The sequence below is a fragment of the Barbus barbus genome, assembly GCF_936440315.1.
Source record: "Barbus barbus genome assembly, chromosome: 26".
NCBI classification, from domain to species: domain Eukaryota; kingdom Metazoa; phylum Chordata; class Actinopteri; order Cypriniformes; family Cyprinidae; genus Barbus; species Barbus barbus.
Genome location: NC_136754.1, coordinates 4,960,996 through 4,987,794, shown reverse-complemented (window position 1 = coordinate 4,987,794; position 26,799 = coordinate 4,960,996). Strand labels below are relative to the sequence as shown.

Below are 26,799 nucleotides of genomic sequence, written 5' to 3'. Positions count from 1 at the left end.
AAAAAAAAAAAAAAAAAATATATATATATATATATATATATATATATATATATATATATATATATATATATATATATAATATATATATTAATATATATATAACTAAGCAGCAAAACTGTTTTCAGAATTGATAGTAAATCAGCATATTAGAAATATTTCTGATGGATCATGTGACACTGAAGACCGGAGAAATGTCTGGAGTAATTGCTGATGAAAATTCAGCTTTGCATAACAGGAATAATTTTTTATATTATATTAAAAATTAAGTATATTAACATAGAAAACGGTTATTTTGAATTGTAATTACTCACAATATTACTATTTTTTCTATTGTTGATCAAATAAATGTAGCCTTGGTGAGCATAAGAGAAAAAATCTTACTGATCCCAAACTTTTGAATAGCAGTATATAATACATACAACAAATTCAAAAAGAGAAAATTAGGGGTTATAAGATTGTGGTTATGAAAAAAAGACAGATTACATACCATAATAAAAATAAAGTAGGATCCAAAAATCTGACAAAACTGAATGAAATGCTTTGTAAAATATTTTATATTAAAAAATAATACTGTAAAAACACTAATATTAAACATAATCATTTAAATATAATTTAGAATAATAAAGTGTTTATATATTCAACACTTAAGCCTCATTCAGATCAGAACAACTTGGAGAAAAATAAAATCTTGCCGTGATTTATAGATTAAAAAAAAAATCTATAACTGCAGCAACAATCCCCCAGTGTACCATACATTTTTAAAAAACCACTTTCACAACCCGGTTAATTCATTAGTTTATCTCTCCTTGCAGGAAATGAGAGACTCTACATACTGTGATACACATTGATTAGTCTGTCATATGTCCTTAGCAATTATTTCTAATTGACACTGACTCCAAATACACATGAAATGTAATATTAAGATGAATGGACAGACTGCAAGATAAAATGGCGCCTAGGCAGCTGGAGTCTTTACCGGTGTTCCCAGCAGCCATTTGTGAGTTTTGTGTACACCATGAGGACACGTTTCTTCACTCTAGAAGTGGAAACAAGGACATTGTGCTTTTGCGTTGCACACAAGCTTTTGAAAAGTTGACAAATAGCAACCTACAGACTATATAATGTGCAATAACTACACCCTCCATGCATCTAAAAGGTCAGCCTCTACTCCCACACCACCTGTCCTGCCGTATGTGCCCAGACCAATAGCACCGAATGCAGTTTGTAAATGCCAAACACTCGCTGGGTGTTTTCTTCTCCAAACCACTGAACCCATCGAGAAACACAAGGCGCCTCCAGGTGAATAAAGAGCCCAGTTCAGCGCTTGACCTGTTACGCTGAAAATAACCACAGTCGCCGTCACAATCCCGGTGACATTTTTCAGCTCAATCGCTCAGTGGGGAAATTTCAGCCTGCATTTTTTTTCTTGTTGATGAAACATTAGCTAATTCTAAATTTGTCAGCTAGTTTTTTTATATATACAGACATAATTTAAGATTTTGAGGTTTTTCAATATTTAACATTGAAATTCTAAGATAAAAATCAAAAGGTTATTTTTTAGACCAAAAATAAAATAATAAAAGAATAAAAGAAAATAAAAGAGAAGAAAAAAAGAAAAGAAAAATGAATGGATATATAAACATCTACTTCTTCTGTTAGGAAGAGAGGGATAGAAAAACAAAAATCATGGGCATAGAGTAGAGGATATAAAACCCATGACTGCCGGCCCTGCGGTTCTAAAGGGTTATTAAACTCGCAGACTGGCATCTGGACTGTGTGTCTGGTGATTCCCTCATCGATATGACTGATCTGAAAGTGTTTTCCAAGCATGTCCCAGACTGGACACAAAGCTGGATGAAGGACACACCGTTTCTTTAGCTTGAGTGCTCCGTTCTAGATTAAAAATGGTAATTCTGTATATAAATCATCGACTGAACCTCATGTCACTCCAAATATTGGAAGCGAGTATTGACCAGTAGCTCTGAAGCTTGAAAATAACAAGAAAGTGCCATAAAAGTAGTCCAACATGAGTTGTACATTATGTATGTACAACTTCAGTATGTGAACAGTAGATCCTCATTTCCCATAAACCTGAGACAACTTTAATGCTTTTAGATTATCTCTGAGTCTAATTTAGTTGCTTTCCTAAACTCTGTAAGACATAATGATTAATTTCAGTCATTGTCTCCTGCCTGCCAATGTCCATTTAGAGAAGCGGGCACGTCTGTAAATCTCTCCGGCACTCTGTGAAAACAGGGCATTTGATAATATTTGTGCTGAAAGAGCGTGGGAGTGTTTGTTGTTTTCAACCACTAGCCATTTGGAGACCTAAAGCTGCTTTCCAGCCTCCTGTACTGTAGGTTTTATTGTTATTTATTTCGAAATAACGTCTTTTTCTCTGCTTTAGGAAACCGGATTGTCAGCAGTCATTTCGTGTGATGGCTTGTTCCTCATAACTTTATAAGCAATTCCATTTCAGACACTTTTTTCATAACTGCTGTACTTTATCCCCATGATGCACAAAACAGGAAACTGAAGACTATCAGCAATGTTTCATTTGTATTTATTTATTTATTTTTATTCATTGCACTCCCAACACTTGTATGAATCTGCCATGTGGTGTGTGTATTATTTATGTGTATATATATGTATGTACAGTATATATATATGTGTGTGTGTGTGTGTGTGTGTGTGTATGGATGGATGGATGGAGATTGTTTTAAAAAATAGTTGTGGGTATTTGATTTAATACTATAGTAAACCACCACAGTACTTTTCTATAAGGCTACTCTCTCTTAATCTCTCTCGTTCAAAGCACAAACCGCAATCGCCCCATTGAGACCAAGCTCATAGACCAGTGGTTACAAAACCAATTACCAGCAAACACTGTTCCCATGAGGCACTACAATAAACTCAGGAGAAGAACACAACATAAACCAGCTGGAGAAGAGAGGATTGAATCCATCCATATAAACAAGAGACAATCGCACAGGAGATCAATAAATCTCCGATCAAGTGCGGCATAAATGAATTTTGAAAGTTGCTCTGTGCTGTAATTGCTATAAGACTCACTTTATTCAATAGTAAGGGCAGTGCAGCCATAAACAGAAACAGATCCACTATATTGGATTTGCATCAACTAACCACAGCAGACATGCTGTAAACATCATCACCAAATGCAGAATGAACCGCTGACGCTATGTGTTTTGGTAATATTATTCTTTAATGCATTTATGTTTGTAGGATTTGATATTGTGTTGGCAGAGGGCAAGGATCTGAAGTACAGAAAATAATGAGTATGCTTGAGGAGAGAAAGAGAGATGGAGACAGTGGTTGAGGCGTGGGGTGAGTTGTATTCAGCTGTCACTCAGGCAGGTTTTATGGGTCTAGTACATACTATCACTGTCTGGATGACAGTCACACCCTATCAATCTCTTCAAGACTCTCTCGTTCTCTCGCTGGGTGTATATGTTTTTTGCGTGTGTGTGTGTGTTTGTTAATGGTCAAGGGAAAGTGCAAAAGCATCATGTTCAGACTGATGAAACCTGCAACCGTTTAGTAAAGTAACTCCTACTTTTTATGGCCAATGAGTTCCTGATGGATATCTAATACAATTTTTGACGTAAATACTATGGCTGAAAAGTTGAAAATACTGATTTCTCAGATTTTTATTTTGATGAACGAATATTGATTCTTATTGATCTTTCAGTCTATGCTTAATTTGATACTTCACTACACTAAAAATTATTTGTAGGGCACCTAGCATCCAAAAAGCCACAATAAGCTTTGCGCTTTTGATACGAAACAAAGTCAAAGCTTTGAAGTTCTGCCCATTTTATGAAATTCTCATACTAAATACTATTTACCTCAGTTTAAGTGGCATGTAAATCGATAATTTCTTTCTCTTTACTACTAGTTATTGCACAAAATGAACATGAACCAACATCAGAAGGTGTGTTGAAAGATACACTACAACTTGCAGAAATATATCATGTCTTATGTAATCATTAATTCAGTGATTTAGCAGTGAAAAGATTTTAATAAAACAGATTGTAAACAATGCCACGTAATGTTACGTTTACCTCAGAAAAGTCAATAAATGACCGTAGTACTATTATAATAATGTAATATATTAATAATGTACCCATAGACATGGTTCCCTGTATAGTTCACAGCATTAGTTGAGAGAGAAACTGGCTTATACTCTACCTGATATATCCAAATGAATCAGTACCAAATCGAGATTGGAAATGAATCGAATTACAAGCTTATGAATTGAACTCAAATGAAACCGTGACGTTTGTGTCAGTATTAGTAAAAATGGTGTGAAAGTGCAGAGACCAGTGGAGACTGGTGCAGTAGTTGTCTGGCTCAAGAAACTGTTGTTTAGAATTCATCTGCCGTATCTTGCTCTTGTCTTTCTTTCTTTGTCTCACGCTTTCGTGTGTTTGGCAGGGAGTGTGACTGTGATTAATGTTGAAGCAGTTGTCCTGTTGAGGACCAGAGGCTGAAAAGAAGAAGAGAGAAAGATATGTGGATGCTGAGAGATGAGTTGAAGGGGAAAGAGGGTGATGAGAGGAGAAGAGTCACAAATCTTTGTCAGGATGGAGGATTCCTGCCAGCTTTGAGGAGGAAACTGCTGGAAAACCTCCCTTTGAGTTTTGGCAGACATGCAATAAATGCAAACTCACATTCAACCAGCGCGGTGTAATAAATATTCAGTCTTTGAAAAGTATTAGATCAGACATTTACTCGTAAGTTTCCCTGAAGCAAACCAATAAATGGCTAAATGCATGAACACCAACCAGACCCTTATGCTGTTAGAAAGGAATAATTTTAATCCAATCAAATTGTTCCTGATCAGGTTCTATCTTCAAACAAACAAACAAATGTATTTATTTATTTGATTGATCGATTCTCTATAACCATTCAGTGATTATACATAGTAATATTATATCAATACAATATATTAATTATTATATTTATGCTTTATAATTTTACTAATTTAAATTATTATTTTACTTTGTTTAATGAAATATATTATGTTTATTATTATTAATGGTTGTTGTCATTTTAATAGCTAATTATTATTATTATTATTATTACTAAATATTTAAAATTTGGCAGTGGGTGTACAGGAAAAATAGCAGGAAGTATCAGCGTGTGCATGTGTGTGCGTGTGCGTGTGCGTGTGTGTGTGTGTGTGTGTGTGTGTGTGGATTTATAAGGAAGGGGATTGGAGCTTTTGCCGTTCTTTAGATAAGAAAATTAAAAATTGATCACAAAGTTCTCTCTCTCACACACAGTGAGGCTGGTAATCTCTGTTTTGCTACACAATGTGTGGACTGGTAAATTGCTGTATGTGTGTGTGTGTGTGTGTGTTTAGAAGGTGGACGCTCTCCCAACATGGAGATACAGAAACTGCAGAAAAGCAATTTCAACTCTCTCAGCCTCTCTGCAGCTATGTGTATTTGTGTGTGTGAGAGAGAGAGAGAGAGAGAGAGAGAGAGAGCAAGAGAGAGAGAGAGAGTGCACACTGCCAGTAATTGCTAATGTGGAGCAAAGACGGGCAACAGAGCATGAACGAGAGAGTGAGAGAGAAGGACTCAAAGGCCGTGGTTCGGAGCAGGATGACACTTTGCTTGAGTCACCATTTTAAAAGCATCAGATGGAAGTCTGGATGATGTGTAGAGACAGACTAAGAATTCTGGACAAGATATTGTATTAATAGCTTGAGTACATTTGTGTTGAATGTTCATATAAGGGTGTCTTATTCACAATTTTATATAGATAAATATGTCTTTATATTTGATAAATATTATAATTTCAGAATATTTCCCATTTGTAATTGTTTATTGTTTATAGATAGATAGATAGATAGATAGATAGATAGATAGATAGATAGATAGATAAAATATAAATCATTTATTTTAATTCAATAATCAATTTATATTATATTAAAATATTTGCGCTATTTATAATATTTATATATTATAATATTTAATATTTATTTTAATACGTTATATATATATATATATATATATATATATATATATATATATATATATATATATTTTTTTTTTTTTTTTTTTTTTTCATAAATTTATAACGGTGAGGACACTTATTTGTATCTTAATTTAAGAATCTTAAATTAAAGAAGTTAAAGACATTAAGATTTAACTACTAAATCTTAGAAATTAAGAATCTTCATTTAACAGTTTTATTTTGTTTGTAGCATCTTTAATGCACAATATCTCTGCAGGCTTGGAGGAATTTTTCCAGAGTGTGTGTGTGTGTGTGTGTGTGAGAGAGAGAAAATGGTTTGTCTGCTTTTGATGAGTGAATGTGTGTGACCATTCATGTGTGTGTCGTTTAGCAGGTGCGAGTGTGTATGTGTGTGAGTGGTAGCTTGTGTGACATACGTATGCTCGCCTCAGTCTATTCACCCGTGAAAACAGGCTGTGTGTGATGTTACTACAGCTGAGCGTAGAGTAGTATGACTTTGGCGAAGCAAAGGAGAACAGGAGGAAATGAGGGAGAGAGAGAGAGAGAGAGTGAGAGAGGAATGAAACGGGCAGTGGGTTAATTTAGAGGCTGTGCATGTTCACTCAGGTGTGTCTTCCTTAAAGACGGAGAGGCCAGAAACACACTGTAGCCAATCAGTGCGCTTGAACTGAGAAATGGGCTTCCATTGCAAAGGGCACATTCTCACGAAGCTATTAAACAACTCCAATCACCCTCTCATCTGACTCTTTCATCATACTGTGTGTGTGTGTGTGCTAGCTAATTCACTAGCTAAGTACACACAGCAGGGAAGATGGCTGTTTGGAATGATTTTTTTCACTTGGTTTCTCTCTCTCTCTCTCTTGCAGCTCCGTCCATTGTTCCCATAATGCATCAGGTCAGTTCGACGATGAAAAGCATCACGTTGTCATGGCCACAGCCTGAACAGCCCAATGGAATTATTCTCGATTTCGAGCTGCGCTACTATGAGAAGGTAAGATGTGTGTTTGCTGCATTGGAGGAAAACTACTTACTGCTCTTTTGTCTGGATTCTTTCTCAAGGTTTATTGAATGTACTTCATATGTCGACTTTCATTTTAACGCTTTTAATGCAACTGGGTCAAAGGGAAGAAAGTGTGATTCAAAGGTTCACTGCAGTGTAGAATTGAGTCATTTCAGTGAATTAGTTAAAGATGGCTTTCATTTTGTCAACCTGGAAATGTTCCGTTCCAACATTTATGAATTTGGCAGATGCTTTTATCCAATAACCATAACATATTCCTCAAATCTGAGAGATGTCGTTCGTTGATAATGCTGTTCAAGCCCATAACTCTAAAATATGACTGGTTGCTAGTATGTTGTTCCATAACCAATATGGCCGGTATATATGGGCAATAAATAAATAATATATTTAATCAAATGTATTTATTGCCTTTTTCACTAATAATAATTAGCAATTAAGATTGAAATTAACAGCAATGTCAGTCTGATTATTCAAAAGTTTGATTCAGAGTGATTCACTGTTTCAGTTGATTTCAGTTAATAACTGGTCCAAAAGAAAAAAAAGACTTATAGAAATAATATTTATTTATTTAATTAATTAATTTTGTATTGATGTTTTTATTTTTAAAAATGTCCTTTTTATGAAAAGCTTTATTATTATTATGATTATTATTTATAATTCATTTTTAAGAAAAGCTACCTTTAAAGGCACTATTTAAAAGAGAGAAATATGTAATCCCACTTTATATTAGGTATTTTTAACTTACTCCTATGTACTGTGCATAAAAAATGAATTATTAGGTGCAATATATTTTGGACCTTTTTCACATTTCTGGGTTTCTCAGCATAGTTGGGTGCAATAGCAGTGAATGGTAGACTTCCACAAATGTATTTTCTTGCATTCCTTACATACATTTTTAAAACTATGTATATATATATTGTTTTGATTTATGATGCTGATGACCGTTGAAATGCATCATCACAGTCTTGTGAAAAGGGTCTGTTGTGTTCATGTTGAACCGCAAAACACATTTGTTGCTACTGAGCTGGGATATGGTTAAGGTTAGGGACAGGCCTGATTATGTTTTTGTTTTTGTGTGTTTTTTTTTTTTAAATCTGAAATGTCACATTATAAAAGTAAAATAGATGTATGGACGTTTTATTAGTGCAGTGAACCCACAGATCCCTTTGTGATGTCATGATGAGGAAGTGAGGTACAGTAGGTTGCTAGGCGACCGCATTGGTGGGGAGGTGGTGGGATTCAGTTGTTTCGCTGGCCGGTTCCTGCAGAGAGATGCTGAAACACAGACCCTCTCACACCAATTACACCTAATGATTCCAGAGCCTCCCCTACCGCCACACAGACACACACACACACACACACACACATGGTCCACAGCCGTCACCCCTTTTAGAGACATCACGGTAGAGCACACACAAAATAATGCATACACGCTCTCGCCAGCAGTTATGCCTATATTCCCCATCTGATGTTCCTTTGAAATATTGCCATATATATACATTATGAAAGGCTGTAGTAATATTCTACACATCGCTGTCATTCAAATGACAGCCTTTCTGATGCTTTTATTAAGTACACGGACTGTTCAAGGTCAGCTTTTCTGTGGTGCATTTGAGAAGTGTTGATAAGTCAGGTTTAGAGTGAAGTATTCTTTTACTAATTATTAATATGTTGATTATTTTGTAATGGATGGTTATACTGATTAATTAGACCGAGCAGCCATACAGTACTCTTGTATTTTATTTTATTTTATTTTATTTTATTTTATTTTATTTTATTTTATTTTATTTATTTATTTATTTATTTATTTATTTATTTATTTATTTATTTATTTATTTATTTATTTATTTATTTATTTATTTATTTATTTATTTATTTATTTATTTATTTATTTATTTGTTTGTTTGTTTGTTTGTTTGTTTGTTTTATTTTATTTCTCCAGTTCTCGGTGTCAGATGATCCTTCAGAAATCTTTCTAATATGCTGAGTTGGTGCTCTATTGTTTATTCAGCTTTTTTTATTTGAAACATAAATCTTGTAACATTACAAATGTTTTTACTGTTATTTTGATCAGTTAAATGTGTCTTTGCTGAGTAAAAGTAACTAATGAAGGACTAATGAAAGCGCTTTACAATCATTGCGATATGCACAGTGTTGCTTAATTTGACATCACCAGCAAAATCATTGCAAATATACAATGAATATGCAATATATTGCACAACCTCAATTATCAGCCAAATCAAAGAAAGCACACTCATTTTTAACAAACCCTTATTTGGATGATTTTTTTTTTTTAATAGCTGAAATTAAGCATTGTTAATTGAAAGCATATTTTGCGAGTGGTTCCACCCAGCGCTGATTAGTAGAAAGCAAAATTTGTGAGTACATGCACTGACTTTCTGTTTTGTGTAATGACTGAAGTCTGCGAACACTGAACTGCATATTTCTCTGGAGGACAAATCTTTGACTATTGTCTTTTCTGCAATGATGTTTGGTGAGATAAATGAGCTGCGTTATGAAAATTGGTTTAATCAAAGCTTGGGGATAATAATGTCTATATCCGGGATAATTCTCTCCTCTCGACAATAGTTTACTCAAATGCAAATAGCACAAGTGCAGCACTTATTTCCTTATAAATATGCATGTCGTGTAATCATATGCTGATTTATAAAACAGGCGAGAAGGAGAAAGGTACTTCAGAATCAGACACCGTACAGAAAATATCATTAATGCGGCTTTCTTTTGCCATGAAAACATGAGCGATGTGGGAAGCGTGTTACAATGCTTGTTTGCGGTGCTTCAACCTCATCTGATTTTTGACAGCTTATAATTACAATTTTACAAATATATTTGAAATACTGCTTTTATAACAGGTTTTTAAAAGTTTGTTTATATGGTTTGTATGGAGAGGGTGTAAAGAAGCAGCATGTTTGTGGAAAAGTGGCTGTTACAGAGTTTGTTTATTTGCTTGTATTGGGTTGCTTGATAACAGGCCACACCCACTCTGCAATGCAATGAACCAATCAGAGACCAGTTATACTTGAAAAACCAAATATATTTGAAATCTTGGTACCTATGCATATAGAGTTTCCAAAATTTCAAGCATGTATGGTTTAAGTAGGATTTGGGACCAAAAATTATTCAGACACTTTGACCTGACCATGTTTTGTTCAAGTGTTTTTTCTTTAATTGCTTATGCAAAATGTTGGCTTGACTGTATCTGTGTAATTTATTATTATTATTATTATTTAATGTAGAAAATGTTTCCCATATATTTTATTTTATGAATAATTTTATAATTTATTGTTATCAAAATATGTGACGTCTTAAGTCTCATGGTTATATTTGTAGCAATAGCCAACAATACATTGTATTGGTCAAAATTATAGAATTTTCTTTTATGCCAAAAATCATTAGCATATTAATTAAAGATCATGTTCCATGAAGATATCTTGTAAATTTCCTACCATAAATATATCAAAACTTAATTTTTGATTAGTAATATGCATTGCTAAGAACTTCATTTGTACAACTTTAAAGGAGATTTTCTCAATATTTAGATTTTTTGCACCCTTAGATTCCAGATTTTCAAATAGTTGTATCTCAGCCAAATATGATCGATCATATCCTAACAAACCATGCATCAATGGAAAGCTTATTTATTTTTCAGCTTTCAGATGTATAAATCTCAATAAAAAAAATAAAAAAAATACCCTTATGACTGGTTTTGTGGTCCAGGGTCACATATATGGACAATAAATTTGACATCAAGTGGCAACCCAACACAATATTTAACATATTTAATGTTTAATGTAGTCTGGCTGTATTTTTTTTTTTATGGTTCCTATTGCTGTTTTGAATATGAATATGTATTTGTTTGATTTTTATTCTTATTCTTTATTTAACAAAATGTCAAATATATGTGTTTTTGTAAGTATGACTGGTCTCTGATTGGTTCACTGAGATGTAGAATGGGTGTGGCCTATTACCTAGTAATCCAATACAAGCTCATATACCAGTTTGAGGAATCATATTTGCAAATTGTGTTTGGTGAAGTTCATGGTACAGCAATGACACTTCAGCTTTAACACTAAAAAGCTACAGTTAAAAAAAAGACAAGGAATGTGGTCATCTGTCAGATTATAAATAATGAAAAAGAGCACCTGGTGAAGGAGTCATACGTGTGAATGCATTACACTAGCTCGAGTCGCTCTCTCTGCATTGCTTCCGTCAAGATGAGATCAGCGCCATTCCGCCCGAGGGTCTTTTTACGGTTCGCTTGACAGCAGGACTGGCAGATGCTTATTCTCTAAGCCATCGTGACAACCTGAGTCCATTTTTCAGGCATGAGATCAAATTCGGTGGCTAAATTTGCATAAATATAAAAACGCAGCTCTGCAGGAGAGAACTGTGGGTAAGATTTAAAGTTTCAGCCCTGATTGAAACCGTCCTGCCTCGCGATCGAGTTCCACAGCTGTATGTGATTGTGTTGTACCATGTCAGAAAGGTGCTCCGACTCACGTTTCAGCAGCCGCAAAGCCAATATGAATGTGCGTGACTTAGTTTAGACTTGGCAAATGAGATCCGTGTTGCAGTGATCCTGCAAACACATGTTCTCTGTACTTGTAAATGTTGAGTAAAGCAGACATACGAATGTTTTTCTTGTCTAAATGTTCAGCAATCATACAGGTTGCTACAGCCCTGTTCATTAGCTTTGCGTAACTTGGCTGGTTATCGGTTTTCGGAAAAGTAGTCTAAGCCAGTGGTTGTCAACTAAATTGATCACAACCCTAAATTGACTGTTGATGGGGTCATGGACAGGAAAAATAAAAATAAAAATACATGCACAAATTATTTATTAAATTAAAAATATATATTTGTATTATTTTTGTTATATAATTAAATTATTCCAATGTATGTTATTTTATTTAATAATGATTTTATAAATACATTGTTTTGGATCTTACATTGTTTTATTTCTATTACTGTTTTGTTTCTATTATTATTATTATTATTATTATTATTATAAATATTGTTATTTTAAAGAAAAATAATAACTAATATAATATAATATAACTATTTATTTTGAAGAAAGATAATACTTTCCATTTTTGGTATTTAAAAATAGGTAAGTATTGCAATATAATAATAATAATAATAATAATAACTATTTATTATTATTTTTATTATTATTATTATTGTTATTTGATAAATGTTGATGTCTTAAAGGAAGGAGAGTACTTTCCATTTTTTGATATTTAAAAGTGTTTATAAATAATACTGTAATATAATAAAATTGTAAATAATAAAAATTATTATTGTTGGTATTGTTGTTGTTGACAATAACAAACAAAAACAAAAAAGAAGAACAATAACAACATTAATAATAACAGAAAACATTAACAAAACTATGACATCAACAAGATTACATTAAACATGATATAGTTTTGCCTTGCCACTTGATAATCCATTTTTAACTTATGAGTACCACCAGTTTAAACAAAACTCTCCACTATAACCGTGTCTGGCTGTACTTGCTCACAATTCCCTGGAGGGGCTTCTGTATCTTAACTTTGTAGAGACACTTCACATAGCTTCCCGACTTCCTTCAAAAGAGCTGCAGGCTGCCACAACATGGCTGTCAATTACCAGCAGAAGCTGTCACTTCCAGTAACGCAGAAGGCTGCGCTGCATCTCCCATACTGGCTGAGATAACTGCCTGAACCCTTATAGATGTAGTGGTAGTTTTCTGGGACAAGGGTTCACGAGTCTCTAACCTCAATCATCAAGGCTAATGGAGAACCGCAGAAGCTCTGGCCCCGTGCTGCCACACTTCCTGTGCTCTCCTAAATGCTGTAGTGTGCTCCGGTAAAATGAAGTCTGTGAAGTCTAAAATCAACCACACTGAACTCTAAGACCCTGTCCGGCATTTACAAACAGATATGGGACGGTGAGTTGCAATCTCATAAAAATGCCGGGTGCATCCGAGTAGTGCCATTAGTTGAATATGACCAGGCTATTAAAATCATCGCTTGCATAAAACACTCTCTAAAAGCCTCTAGGACAAGACGTTTCCACTATCATATTCTATGAGTTATTTACTGCAGTACAATGCGGCTCTCTAACCCGGAACCCTTCTAATGCTTTGAGATCAGGCACCTGCATGCTCTTGCTTCTCACCCTGGTCACCCTGGTCGTCTGTGCTGGTGATCTGAAAGCTGAGGGTCACAGCTAACCCCTGCACAACCATCAGCTTTAGCCCTCTCGCAGTGAGCCAAAACAAGCTAAGACAAGGAGTGTAAATCTGATCCGACGGCAGGTGTATTTTAAAGCAGAGGTCTTAAACTCACATAACCTGGCAGCCACTACACTGAGAAAAAAGAATGATGTAGGAAAAGTTTTAAATCGGAAATTGCTAGACATGGCATGTACATTGAACTGTGAAATTTTGATAGCATACTCCAATAATCATATGTATTATTGTCATTTTCAGCTTTGAAAAAAAGAACTAAATATATATATATATATATACACATACATGTGTGTGTGTGTGTATATATATATCCACTTGGGTGACTGGCATCATGTACTCGGCCAAGGTCTGATAAAATTTAGGGTCCAATTGCACAGTTAAATAAAGATTTACATTATCTGATTTTCAATTATTTTTATTATTGGAGTATGTTTTACAAGTAAATGCTATTTCAGTTTTTCTACTTCAATATTTCATGTTTCATTCAATGTGTCGTTTGAATTTCTTTGTGGTTGTGGAAATGCATTAGCAATTTTATATATATATATATATATATGATCCCCTGATATATTGATGTTTAAAGTCACTTTCTTGATGTCTGTTGCTCATCTGTCACAATAATGCAGTGTCTATGAATTTATCATCGTTTCACCAAATATTATAATTGTGATTGATTTGATGAATTACTTAATTGGCATAGCATCTAAGTATTTTGTTAAAAAAATGTTAAATAACTGACAGCCCTAATTTACAATCAGTGTGACAGTTTTCATAAGAATGGTTTTATGAATGAGTTATGAAATTCATTACCATGAAGGTTCAAAATTCCCCCAAAAAAGACAGAACAGTGAGATTAACAATGAAACGATGTTGGAGAAAATGAATGAAAAGAATGAAAGAAAGACGTAATTTTCATTTCTCTGATGTGACAAGTAGACTTTAGATTGGGCCTATAATTATAATCCACTCCCTCTCTCTCTCTCTCTTTCTCTCACTCTCTTTCTTAGTCACTCTCTCTGTCCCTTTTCTCTGATAACAGTCTCTCAGAGTTTCATGACACAGAAGATAACTTGCTTTTAAAAGGTCAATGCCTCCATTAACTGCAATATGAAGCTGCATGTGTGTGTGTGTGTGTGTTTGGTTACAGACATGCATTTATGTGCATATGTGTGTGTGTTTTAGCCCAGAGGTAGAGGATTATGAGTCATCTCATATTGGCATCTTTAAAAATACATTATGCTTCATTCAGAATGTCTCTCAGTTAACATGCCAACATTAGTCTTCATAAACAATACTACAATATTACATTTCTCTAATAGAACGCTCCATAACAACAAGCCCACACACGGCAAAATCATAATCCATAAAAGCCCACGTACGCTGTTTGATCTCTGCCTACAGCGCTCTGCATTCTCCTGTGTTTGCTGCCACTTTTCCATTTCCTCTCTCCCTCTCTCTCTCCCTCTCTCTCTCTCTCATCTGCAGACACTCTGTCTACACTGAGAGTGAGCGACACGTACAGCTACATCCCTCCCAATTCTACCACACACTTTATAAACAGATTTGTTGATTTATAATGGAAGTGAGCTAGTCGCGACAAAACTAGACTGCTCTCGTTATACTTTACAAATGATTATTTGACACAACAAAACTAATGCTTCTGTTATAATCAAGAAATAATTCATTAAAGTGATATAGATTTGTCTCAACAGAATTACTTTCATTTTGATTCCAGTGTAATGAATGAATTTCTTGATTATATCAAATAACTTTATATATTTACTTCTTGTATATATTAAGCTTCTGTCACCTCCCTACTGCAATCTTGGCCCATTCCTCGAATGAAAAGCTTTCACTGATAATCTCTGGCTTTCACATTGCCACTGCTTTCTTCAAATTCGACAAAATATTTTCAATGAGAATTAACTCTGGAGACTTAACAGGCCACTCAAGAACATTCTACGACCAAGCCCTGAACCGAGCATAAGCAGATTTGGATGCATACTTTGGGATGATTGTCCTGCAGGAAAGTCCATTGATCGTCATCTTCAGTCTTTGCAGCAAAGGCATCTCAATTCTTGCCAAAATTTGGACCAGACATACCGCAAAGAAAGTTCAAGTTGGGTCTCATCACTCCATAAAACATTCTTCCAGAGCTCCACAGGTCTATCCAAATGAATTTTAGCATGTTCAAGTCGGCCTTTTAGGTTCTTCTTGGTCAAGAGTGGCATTCAACAAGATGAAGGCTATACTTGTCTTGTGTTCTTCTTATACTCTGCATTAAAATGTTATTCCTCCTTTCATCGGGTCATCTTTCAAGTCTTTGGCAGTACATTACAGTTATCCTCAGTTGCTGTAATCAAACATTATGATATTGTGATTTTTCTTCAACACCCTCAGAGGTTTTCTGGTGCAACACATTTTAAGTTAAGGAATAGGGCTGCCAGCTGTGTCTCTAGGAATTTTTAATGACTTGAAAATCTTTATGTAGCTTTAGACTCTCTAAAACAATAAAAATCCTTCTTCACTATAGCTTCTCTATAGCTTTTGTGAGAGATCTGTTAACTTGTCATATAATTTCTACTCAACTTCAGCACATGCATGGGCTAATTGTATGTATGTGTAACAGCTCAAGCTAATTCTGTTTTCTAATAGAGTTCCTAAAGGTTTAATTGTGTTTTAAGACAATGTTGTTCCCCACCATACAAATAAGTGACTAAAAACAACAGTTATGAACAACAATTATGACACAGTCCTATTATTAAAAAATCTTATAACTCAAAAACATTACATTATAAATTGGCATTATCACTTTTAATATGCCAGTAAAGTGTTATAGATGCAATTTTTATAAAGTCCTGGATCTCCAGAAAACCATTTGTTGTGCAACTGTATATAAAACGTGTATATTATTGGGTATATAATTATAATTTATATAGTTTTCTTATGTTTATCGAAAATTACTACTACTACTATTGTTATTATTATTATAAACTACTATTTGAAATTATTTTAAACTTAGGCCTAATTATGATTCATTATTCTAAATGTATTTATTAATTGTAAAAACTTGAGTATTACAAATTAATTTAATTCATTATAATTTTGAATAAATTGTTAAATATAAGTAAGACAAGCTTTTTTATATAGCACATTTTAATGCAATGGTAATTCAAAGTGCTTTACAATGAGTATTTAAAATAATCCTAAAATAATCTCAATAGATGCATGAGAAATAATAATAATAATAATAATAAAAAAAATAAAATCATAAAAATAAAAAAGATTAAATATTAATCCAGTTTATATATATCATTTTATTACAAATCTTTTTTTTTTTTTTTTTTGGAAAACCGTGTTTAACTGTGTAATGGAAGCATTTGTGATATTTTTGTTTCCCCTGTAGCTTTTTGGGGTTTGTTGATCGTTCAGCTCACTGTTGGCTCTGAAATCATCTCATGTATCTCACTTTATGAGCCAAAGAAAGAGTATTGGCTTACGTCTCCACAATTTCGTTCTCTCTTTCCTTTAGAACAACACTACTACAGATTAATAGCACACACTAGCTCACTTTAGATGAGCTAAAATGGTTTATATAACAGGCAGTGTGATCATGTAATTTAGCATATTAGAACTCACTTCTTGAGTTCTTCTACTCGATTAAATCGAGCATTTGTGTCCCCCTTGCACAGGTGTGAGAAATTGAGAATTTTCCTCCTCGTTCCCTTCTACCTTTCATATAATTGCAGCTAAATATTTCTCTGAAGCTGTCAGCATTATGCGGCGTGCGTATCAGGATGTGAAATCCAGCCGTCAGTACGAAAGCGATGCTGTTATTACAAACATATGAAACCGTACACAAGGCCAATACAAGGTTTTGTTTCAGTTGAATGAATTCAATCTCGGCGATCTCTCCATGCTGCACGGAATACAGAGTTGAACCCATAGCTCAATGCATACAGTACCTAAGACTTCAAAGAATCTCAAGAACAGTGCTCTGGGTAACCAGTGAGGTCTGTAATACCTATCAGTTAGCATTCCCATTCATCTTAATGCCATTCTGCACAGGATTCACAGAAATATGCTTAGTACTGTAACTGTGACGTTTAAGATCTGTTATTAACATTTCTAAAATAATAATTTAAAAATAATTTAAAAGAAATGTACAGTGCAAAGAACAAGATTCATGAACAAAAGTCTTTCATAAGCAGGTTCTTAATTGAATCAAAAACGTACAGCATGTACAATGTCGTCTGACTCATGAACAAATGACTAGTTGCTTTTAGTAAATGAGAAACATGCAACGCAATAATCTGATTCACAAACAAATTACTCTTATGAACCAATAATATTTGTGACCCTGGACCACAAAACCGCTGAGGCATATTCATAGCAATAGACAAAAATACATTGCATGGGTCAAAATGATCGATTTTTATATTATGCCAAAAATCATTAGGATATTAAGTAAAAATCATGTTCCATAAAGATATTTTGTAAATGTCCTACTAATTTTTGATTAGTAATATGCATTCCTAAGAACTTCATTTGACAACTTTAAAGACAATTTTCTCTATTTTGATTTTTTTTTTTTTTTTTTGCACCCTCAGATTCCAGATTTTCAAATAGTTGTATCTCGGCCAAATATTGTCCTAATTTAACAAACCATACAGCAATGAAAGCTTATTTATTCAGCTTTCGTATGTTGTATAAATCTCAATTTCAGAAAATTTACACTTATGACTGGTTTTGTGGTCCACGGTCACATTTAATGTATCAAAACCATACATTTCAAACAGTGTAGTCCAATTCACAAACAAATTATTTTTGTGAACTAGTTATATTTATGGATCAAAAACATATAATGCAATCATTGTAATCCGATTCACAAATGACTCCTATGACAGTTATTTTTAGTGAATCAAAATTGTATATTTCAACCAGTGTAGTCTAATTCAGAAACACATGACTCTTATGAACCAGTCCTCTTTAGTCAATTAGTTTTTTTTTCAGTTTAACATAAACATATTACATGACTAGTGATGTAGCGCGATTCCTGAAGCAAATCACACTGTTTTAACATTTGAATAGTTTAAAAACGTATAATTTATATAATCACAGCCTTGTGTAATTTACAGCACTAATAAAATTATTTTTCAAAGCCGTAAGTGAAACAAAGATTATTAATTGTATTTTACAAGAAAATACTATTTAAGCCTACTTCAAAAATGTGTTTAATTCAACACGTTTATTTATAATTATTTCTAAAATGCTACTATTTATGCATTATTTCCAATTTCGAAGAGAAAATAGTTTCAAATTAAATCCTAAACCAATGTTTTATTTAGTGATAGCAGAAAGAGTATATCTTGATAAATGGCCAAATTAAAAACATATCAAATCAGTGAATCAGCTTAGCAGTAATGCAGTTATATTCTCTAAAAGTAATCTTCCCCACTTTGTGTTCCGTAGCTCTTACCAGGTGGTGTTGCCATCCTGCAAGCAGAGGTGGCATGTGCCACCCAGTTGGGGGAAGTGGCGCTTTGCCACGGCCAGCCGTACCATGTTCACTGAAGGATGTTTGAGATGGCGTGTGTATGCGGTCCACGGTCCATTAACAGAAGGACTGATTTGACACCAGCCCCGTCCCCCGGTTTGTGTGATCATGTGTGTAAGTGTGTGTGTGTGTGTGTGTGTGTAGGACAGGCGACTCCCTTCAGCAGGACAGATTGCTTTGCTGGTCTATGGCGTTGACACCTGCCTCCTGCCAAAACAGACCCACTGCTCACCGAGGACCTGCTGAGAACCGTGTCTGTCTGCCCTGGCAGCGCTCCTATTGGCCGCCTGCCACAAACTCCGCCTACTTTCAACACCATCTTGAGATGGTAGAGGTGGGGAGGGACTTCCTATAATCCCCATTTGACTGACAGTGGGAGAGGGCTGCTCCCAGAGGGGGATTCACTACCGGGGGGAACAGTAGCCAGATCTATATGTAAAGTAAAGTGGCTCACAGGCAAACACTGGTTATATTCAGAATAGCATACTACTGTATAAATGTTCTTTATGCATGTAACATGCTTAAGAGCTTCTTTTTTTTTTTTCTGTGGCTAAAACTAACTAAAGTAATAGCAACTGTGATTTTTAACAGTGATGTCTTTCTTGGATCATTATTTGATCAGAATACCAACAATGGCAAGAATTTTTCACACAAAATTAAATGCAAAATAAAAGAACAGAAAATCATATAAAATATATTCAGAATTAAGTAAGTTAAATCTATAATTAAACATTAGTTTTATTATTTTAATACTAAAATATTAAAATGTTTAAAATTAATCATTTTCAAATAATACAATTATTTAAAAAAATACTTATATTATATATTGTAGCAATATTTTATCAGAATCCTTGCAGTTAAAAAAAAATTAGATGCTAAATAAAATAATCAAAAATACATAAGGAAATAATTTAAAATATATTAAAATATAATAAATAATTGTTAAAATAACAATAATTAAATCTATAGTTAAAACGTATCTTAATATTATAATAATAAAATATTATTAAAATGTTTGTAATTGATTTTTATAATAAAATTATTAAAAAGTATTGCAATCATTATTTGATCAGAATTCCAACAGTTAGGCTTTTCTACACAAAATTAGATGCCAAATAAAATAGCCGAACAGTATATATACTGTTTCACATACTGTTTTTAAAGGTCCATAGGCACTGTACAGTATGCTAAACTCTTAAAAAAATAAAGGTTCTTCATTGCATCCACAGAACCTTTCCATTACACAAAGGGTTACTAAGAAACAAACAAACAAAAAAATATTATTTTAAGAATTGTTTCCTAAAAGGTTGTTTGGGGAACCAAAAATTGTGCTTTTATGCCATCACTGTGAAACCTTTATTTTTAAGAGTGGAAGCGCAGTATGTGGTATGCTAGTATTCTGAACATATTCACACTGAACATTTTTCAGTTTCTTTCAAATTAAATAGTTTGGCCACAATCAAAGACAGCCTTGATAAGACGTGAGAGTCTTTAAGAAATCACAAACAGAATCTGAGATTGTTTGTTCTGCTCATTATGAAGAGCTGTTGTTTATTTATTTATAAATCTTGTTAATTTGTGTCACTCAGCACTGCGTTTATTTAATCTCCAGAACAGCAGCGTTTCTGACAGGTTTTAAAGCAGATTGTAATCGGTGTGCTGTATGAGGACAATCACAAATAATGTAAAGTTCAACATTTCATTACTCTGGGTTAATAAACCCCCGGAGGTAATGGGGTATGCAAATTAAGTTGGAAACACTTTTTTGAATAACAGTTTATGGTTTTAAAGGTCTAGTTCACCCAAAGAAATCTTGCAGTCTTATAATTCAGCAAATATTGATATGAATTTCAGTCTGTCCCCCTCACAAATTTATCATGTGACTTCAGAATACCCATAATCCCTATATAATATATAGTATTATAATTAATATTATTATTATTATGATTATATAGCGCACAAATTTGCTGAAAAATTACCTACCCTCAGTCCATCCAAGATATAGATGAGTTTGTTTCTTCATGGGAGCAGATTGGAGCAATTTTGCAGTTCATCACTTGCTCACCAATGGATCCTCTGCAGTGAATGGGTGCCGTCAGAATGAGAGTCTAAACAGCTGATAAACACATCATAACAATCCAAAAGTAATCCACACCACTCCAGTCCATCAGTTATCTTGAGAAGTGAAAAGACTGCACATTTGTAAGAAACAAATCTATGATTAATGTGTTTTTAACTTCAAACAATTGCTTCTGATTAAAATATGAGTCCTCTATCCATAACATCCATAACGTCTTTCTGCAGTAAAATAATTGATTTTAAAATCAATTTTGAAGTCCATGAAAGTTGCAAACAAATATGTCGGTGGATTTTGATGTGAGAAGACAACAATTGATGGACTTTTTCACTGGAGGAAGCGTCATTATGGATTATGGGCTTATATTTTGGCCAGAGGCAATGATTTAAAGTTAAAATGCCTTAATCATGGATTTGTTTCTTACAAATATGCAGCTTTTTGCTTCACAGGATGTTAATTGGTGGACTGGACTGCAGTGGTGTGGATTACTTGTGGATTATTGTGATGTTTTTATCAGCTGTTTGGGCTTTCATTCTGACGGCACCCATTCACTGCAGAACATCCATTGGGGAGCTAGGGATGTAACACTGAATTTCTACAAATCTCTTCTATAAAAACTCATCTACATCTTGGATGTCATGTCAGCTAATTTTCATTTTTGGGTGAAATATTCCTTTAATTAAAAAAAAAGAAGGGCAGCTTCCATCATAAGCACAAATATTGTTTGTCTGATTCCCTAAAAGACACTCGCTGTTTTGATTTATTTATGGCCCAGTGGTGAGGTCATGATCATGTGTTTGTGAGAGTCCTTCATTATTTATATCTCAGTGCTCTAGTGCCCTTCACGCTTTTTTTTTTATGGCTGAGGTGATGTCAGGTGCAAAATCTTCTCATTTCTTCTCATTCACCACCATAAGGATGACACATATTTTGACATACCATCTTGTTTTGTAAATTACAGACAACACGCCAAACCCTCCTGCCCCTTCACATGTCACTCATGCACATTCTCAACCTGAATTATTAATATCACTGTTATTTTTTCCCTGATTATTATTATTATTATTATTATTATTATTATGTTGCAGTTGTTAAGAAACAGGTTTCGCCTTCGGCCATCACAGTATGGGGTTTTTGTGTGTAGCGTTGGCTTTCAGCGTCGCGCTGCTGTGAATTTTGATGAGATCTTGAAAACTAAATTGAATGTTGTAGCAAGTCTCTCTCTTCTCTATCTGAGGCTTTACTATATCTGTCTCTTTTTCTCACTCCCAAAATACCTTTCTGCTTTTTTTTTTTTTTGCTTACAACACAAACACAAAACAGAGACACAAACTAATGCGACATATGTAATATATGGACTATATCAGGCAGGTAATGCAGGAACAAATTGTAAATAGGTAAATATGTGAGTCCTTTATACTTATGCATGTGTATATGCATTTTAAACCTGTATAATAATAATACCTTTTAATGAATATTCCACATGAATAAGTATAAAGAATATAAAAATATTAACAAAAATATTTATATATGTTAAATGCAAATGAGTATTTTCAACTCTCAGTTCTTCAGACATTATGGCATCAATATAAGAAAATGAATCTTATTTGTTGCATTTTATAACAGAGTACACTTGAAATGAACCTGACTCTAATTTCAGATTCACACACAATACTTCATCCTGGTTTACTGTTATCTTTTCAGTGTTTTATTGTATACCACAGCACATTTTCATGTAAGCCGACTGATGAGTGCGAACTAAAATCCAACGAAACCTCATCAGTTCTGCTCAGAGACATTAACTGACAGGCCAATCGGTTTCTCTCGTGTGTGAAGTAGTACTCTGAGTTTAATTTTTTTGTTTTATTTTGACTTTTTTTTTTTTTTTTTTTTCTAAAAGTATTCTTTGCCTTTCATCTCTTCAAAATTAAAAGGAAGCTTTCTGTTTTCTTATTTTTTGAAGTACAAAGAAGGCCGGTTTGTAAAGGTTAAACATGAAACGCTGTTTACAACACATTTTACTTCCATAATGTGATTGTATGTTCAAAAGAAATGAGGTATTCAATGAGAAGCGATCTGATTCTGACATCTGATTTTTTTTCTGTCAGAAATTGATTGGAGCTTGAAAAGTATTTGGAAAGTAAATAAGGTCCATTTTAATGTCATGTTGATTTGAAAGCTGCTGCTTTAAGTGTTTAATTTTAAAAATCAGTTTCAAAATGGTACACTGACATATGGTAAAATGGAGTCTGATTCTATCCCACGCTTCTCCCAAAAATGGAGATGGTCCTCACTGCAGTACACAAGATCCAGGGGATGTGGTTGGATATAGATCCAACTCTGCCCACCTTACATATACCTAAACCTACCCATCTCCTCCCCCTGATCCCTAAACCCACCCATCCCCACCCCTAATCCTACCCATCTCCATTCCCTAGATGTGGATCCTTTTAGTGATAATAAAGGAAGTGCTGCTTGCATTTTGCCATGCCTAACCATGCTGGCAATAGCCCATGCTTGCTTTTCTGTTAAAAATAACAGTGGTTTGTGAATGTTGATGCTTAGCCTAAATAACAAATATTTTATCGGGAGCGTTTATGCTGGGATGTTGTGGAGCTTAGAAGATGTCACAGAACCATTTCATGTAAATTTATTTGATGTACAGGAAAAAAATCTATATAGATTACTTTTATGTAGGCTTTTGCGGGCGGGAGCGGGACAAAATATGAATGTCGTGGGTGGGAGCGGGACCAGATAAGATATATTTCTGCGGGAGCGGGTGGGCACGGGACAGAATCTTACTGAAAAATCCATCCTGCGCAGGTCTCTATTCTGCAGTGAGGGGTTACTGCAAAAATGTGTGTTCTGAGAGTATATAAGTTTGAACGGTTGTGGAATTCTCTAAACCTATGGATTGTTTTACAGCAGCAACAAATGCACATGTACAGCAATTCACTTACATTTACCACAGTGATATATTTACCACAATAAATTCCACTCACTTAACTGTAGGAGTGTCCAAATTCACAAAAATACACAAAACTGCATACAGTTGCTTTAAATCATGGCATTGCTATAGAATACAATGAAATAGAATAGAATAGAAACCTTTAAAAAACTGACTAATGTAATAATTAATATCAAAGATAATTATGATAGCAATTAATTATTTAGCCATTTATAGACGACAATTTTCTCTCTACACACATGCACACACTTTCTCGCTCTGAGTTGGTGAGGTGTTGATGGAGTTTAGTAAGAGAGATCTCATCACTAACACATTACCATCTCGTCTGCAGCTAAATGTCCTTTCTGATGGCATCAGTGCTCATCTGCGGCTCTTCAAAGTGGCTCATTTTGCTAAACCAAGATTTTTTCCTTCCCAAAAAGGAAAGCGTTTTTGCTCAGAAGTTCTATTTATTGGAGGTCTCAGATAAAGTTTGTTTGAATATCAACTTTGTCTCAGATGTTTCTCAGATACTGTAAGATACTGTAGCTTAGATAATTTGGTTTTTGAAAGACTTGTGACTCTTTGGTATCTTGGTAAATCTGAGCACATTTTGAGACATTGTTAAGCTCTCTTCTAAAACTCCAAATAAGACAAATTTGCAATTTCTAGGGACTTTTCACTCTCGGAATTCTCTAATGGACGATGATGGAGACATTTGGTCGCATTGCAGTCTAGGAGAAACTAATAAGATATTAACAAGCCATCATATTTCTTTTTCAACATAAAAATGGAGATTTGTTGTAATTAAATCTGTAATTAAAAAAAATAAAATCAACTAAATCTCTCTGTCTGGCAGGAGCTGTCTGAGGTGAACTCCACGCAGGTGAGGAGTCAGACGAACACGGCTCGTGTGGATGGATTACGGCCGGGCACCATGTACGTGATGCAGGTTCGCGCCAGGACGGTTGCCGGTTTCGGCAAATACAGCAGCAAAATGTGCTTCCAAACCCTCACAGATGGTACGAACCCTCACGCCTACGCCTGCGCGTGTTTGTGTGTGAGTTGTGTATGTGTGCGGAGGCACTCTTTGGATCCGAGTGATCTCGTTTCTTGAGCAGATTTATTTAGAGTTGTTGAAATAATTGCTTCACTGTTCCATTTTCATGCTCCGTAGATTCCAAGTTTGACTGATCATCACTGTGTGTCATAGACAGGTTATGTGTGTGTGTGTGTGTGTGTGTGTGTGTGTTTGTTTGACTGTTTTCCAGACAAACTGCCTAGCTCAATGATTTTTCATCAGGACCATGTTTGGCATTCAAGCTTTCCCATAATGCTTAGCTCATTGATTAGAGAATGATGTGGTTAATCATCATCTGTGAGGGGTCATCTATCTATCTATCTATCTTTTTTTTTTTTTTTTTTTTTTTTTTTTTTTTTTTTGGCCTGTCAGTAACACAGATAACACATGACAGTACGTATGTGTAGTTATGCTATCATCATTCACAGCCTTTTTTTTTTTTTTTTTTTTTATATTATTTATTTTTTATTAATTAATTAAATTTTATATACCCTTTTATTTAACCATACTATGACCGACAAGACCAGGGGACAGAGGAAACAAGAGAGAGAAAAAAAATAAATAAAAAAAAAAAAAAAAAAAAAATTATAATAATAATAATAATAATAAAAAAAAAATAATAATTATAATTATAATGATAATAATAAAAATAATAATAATAATAAAAAAAAAAAAAAAAAAAAAAAAAAAAAAAAATTGTGGATAAAGTCAACAGAGAAGGGGGAGAGAGAGAGAGGAAAAAACAAGACAAAAAAAAAAAAAAAAAAAAAAACAGACAATTTGCTTCGATACCTGCTGACAAAAAGAGAAAACAACAGAAGACACAACAGAAGACACAACATCAGAGAAACTGCAGCAACAACCAACATCTGTATGAATCACAATAAATTCTAAATGTTAAATGTTATTGAGCAACACGCATAACTAATATTACAAAGTAAGTTTTGAAGCAACAGCAGATCAGAACAATGTGTGTCTGTGAGCACCCGTTTTTACACCAATGTGAATGCTTGAGTATACACCTGTGTGTGTGAGCGCGCTTGTGTTCATAAGGTTCCTCCATGTAAATGTTTAATAGTGTGTGTGTGGGGAACAACAGCCCCATCCCGCAAGGCATGAAGCAGGCATGGAAGAGACCCAGGCCCCAAACATCCGGAGGCCCCCCAGGTCACGGGGCCCCCAGGGGAACCACCGCAGGGACAACTGCGGCCCCCACCCAGAAAAGGGCAGAGGAGAGCCCGAAGGTGGGACATCCGACAGCCACAGTGTAGACACCCCAGGGTGCCGTGGCGGCAAGCCCGCAGGCTCCGCCGGCAGCCGACCACACCAGGGCAGACCGAGCCCTGGGCCCGGAGATCCAAGGGCCCCCCACCCCCCAACCGGGGCCCAGCAAGGCCAGTAGGGCCAGGCCCCGCCAAGCGACCGCCGAGAGTGGGCCAGCGCTCACCCGAGCATCCTACCCCGGCGCGAGAAACCACCAATGCACCGGCGGCATCCTCCACCGGCAGGGCATGGTGGTGGGGTGGGGGTCGACTGAGATGATGAGTGAGGTGGAGTCTAAGGCCCGACCTGACACATAGACGTAGACGAACAAGCACACATATACACAAGCATACGTTCCCACCCTCAAGCACGCAACGAATATTCTCACCCTCGCCCCACATGTAGACACACAAAAATGGACATGGTACCCACACTCACACTCCCTATATGCACTCTATACTCCTAGATCCAGGCACCACCACCCCCAGAGGGGTAATCAGCGCCCGATCCCGGAGCTGAACCCCCTTCGCTCTGGCGTGGGGACAGGAAGACCACCCCGGTCCCCGCAGCAGCAGAGAAGACCACCAGCCCAGA

General features: G+C 34.9%; 1 protein-coding gene across 1 annotated transcript in view; it reads left to right on the top strand.

Annotated features, from left to right (window-relative positions):
- LOC306846228 (ephrin type-B receptor 1-B-like) overlaps nt 1-26,799 on the top strand; it is a gene marked incomplete at its 5' end in the record, with an annotated part of 266,880 nt that overhangs the window by 204,203 nt on the left and 35,878 nt on the right. The window contains 2 exons of the mRNA XM_079379447.1: nt 6,873-6,997; nt 24,721-24,883. Of these exons, the coding sequence (XP_079235573.1) occupies nt 6,873-6,997; nt 24,721-24,883 (288 nt within the window). The remainder of the gene's footprint in view (nt 1-6,872; nt 6,998-24,720; nt 24,884-26,799) is intronic.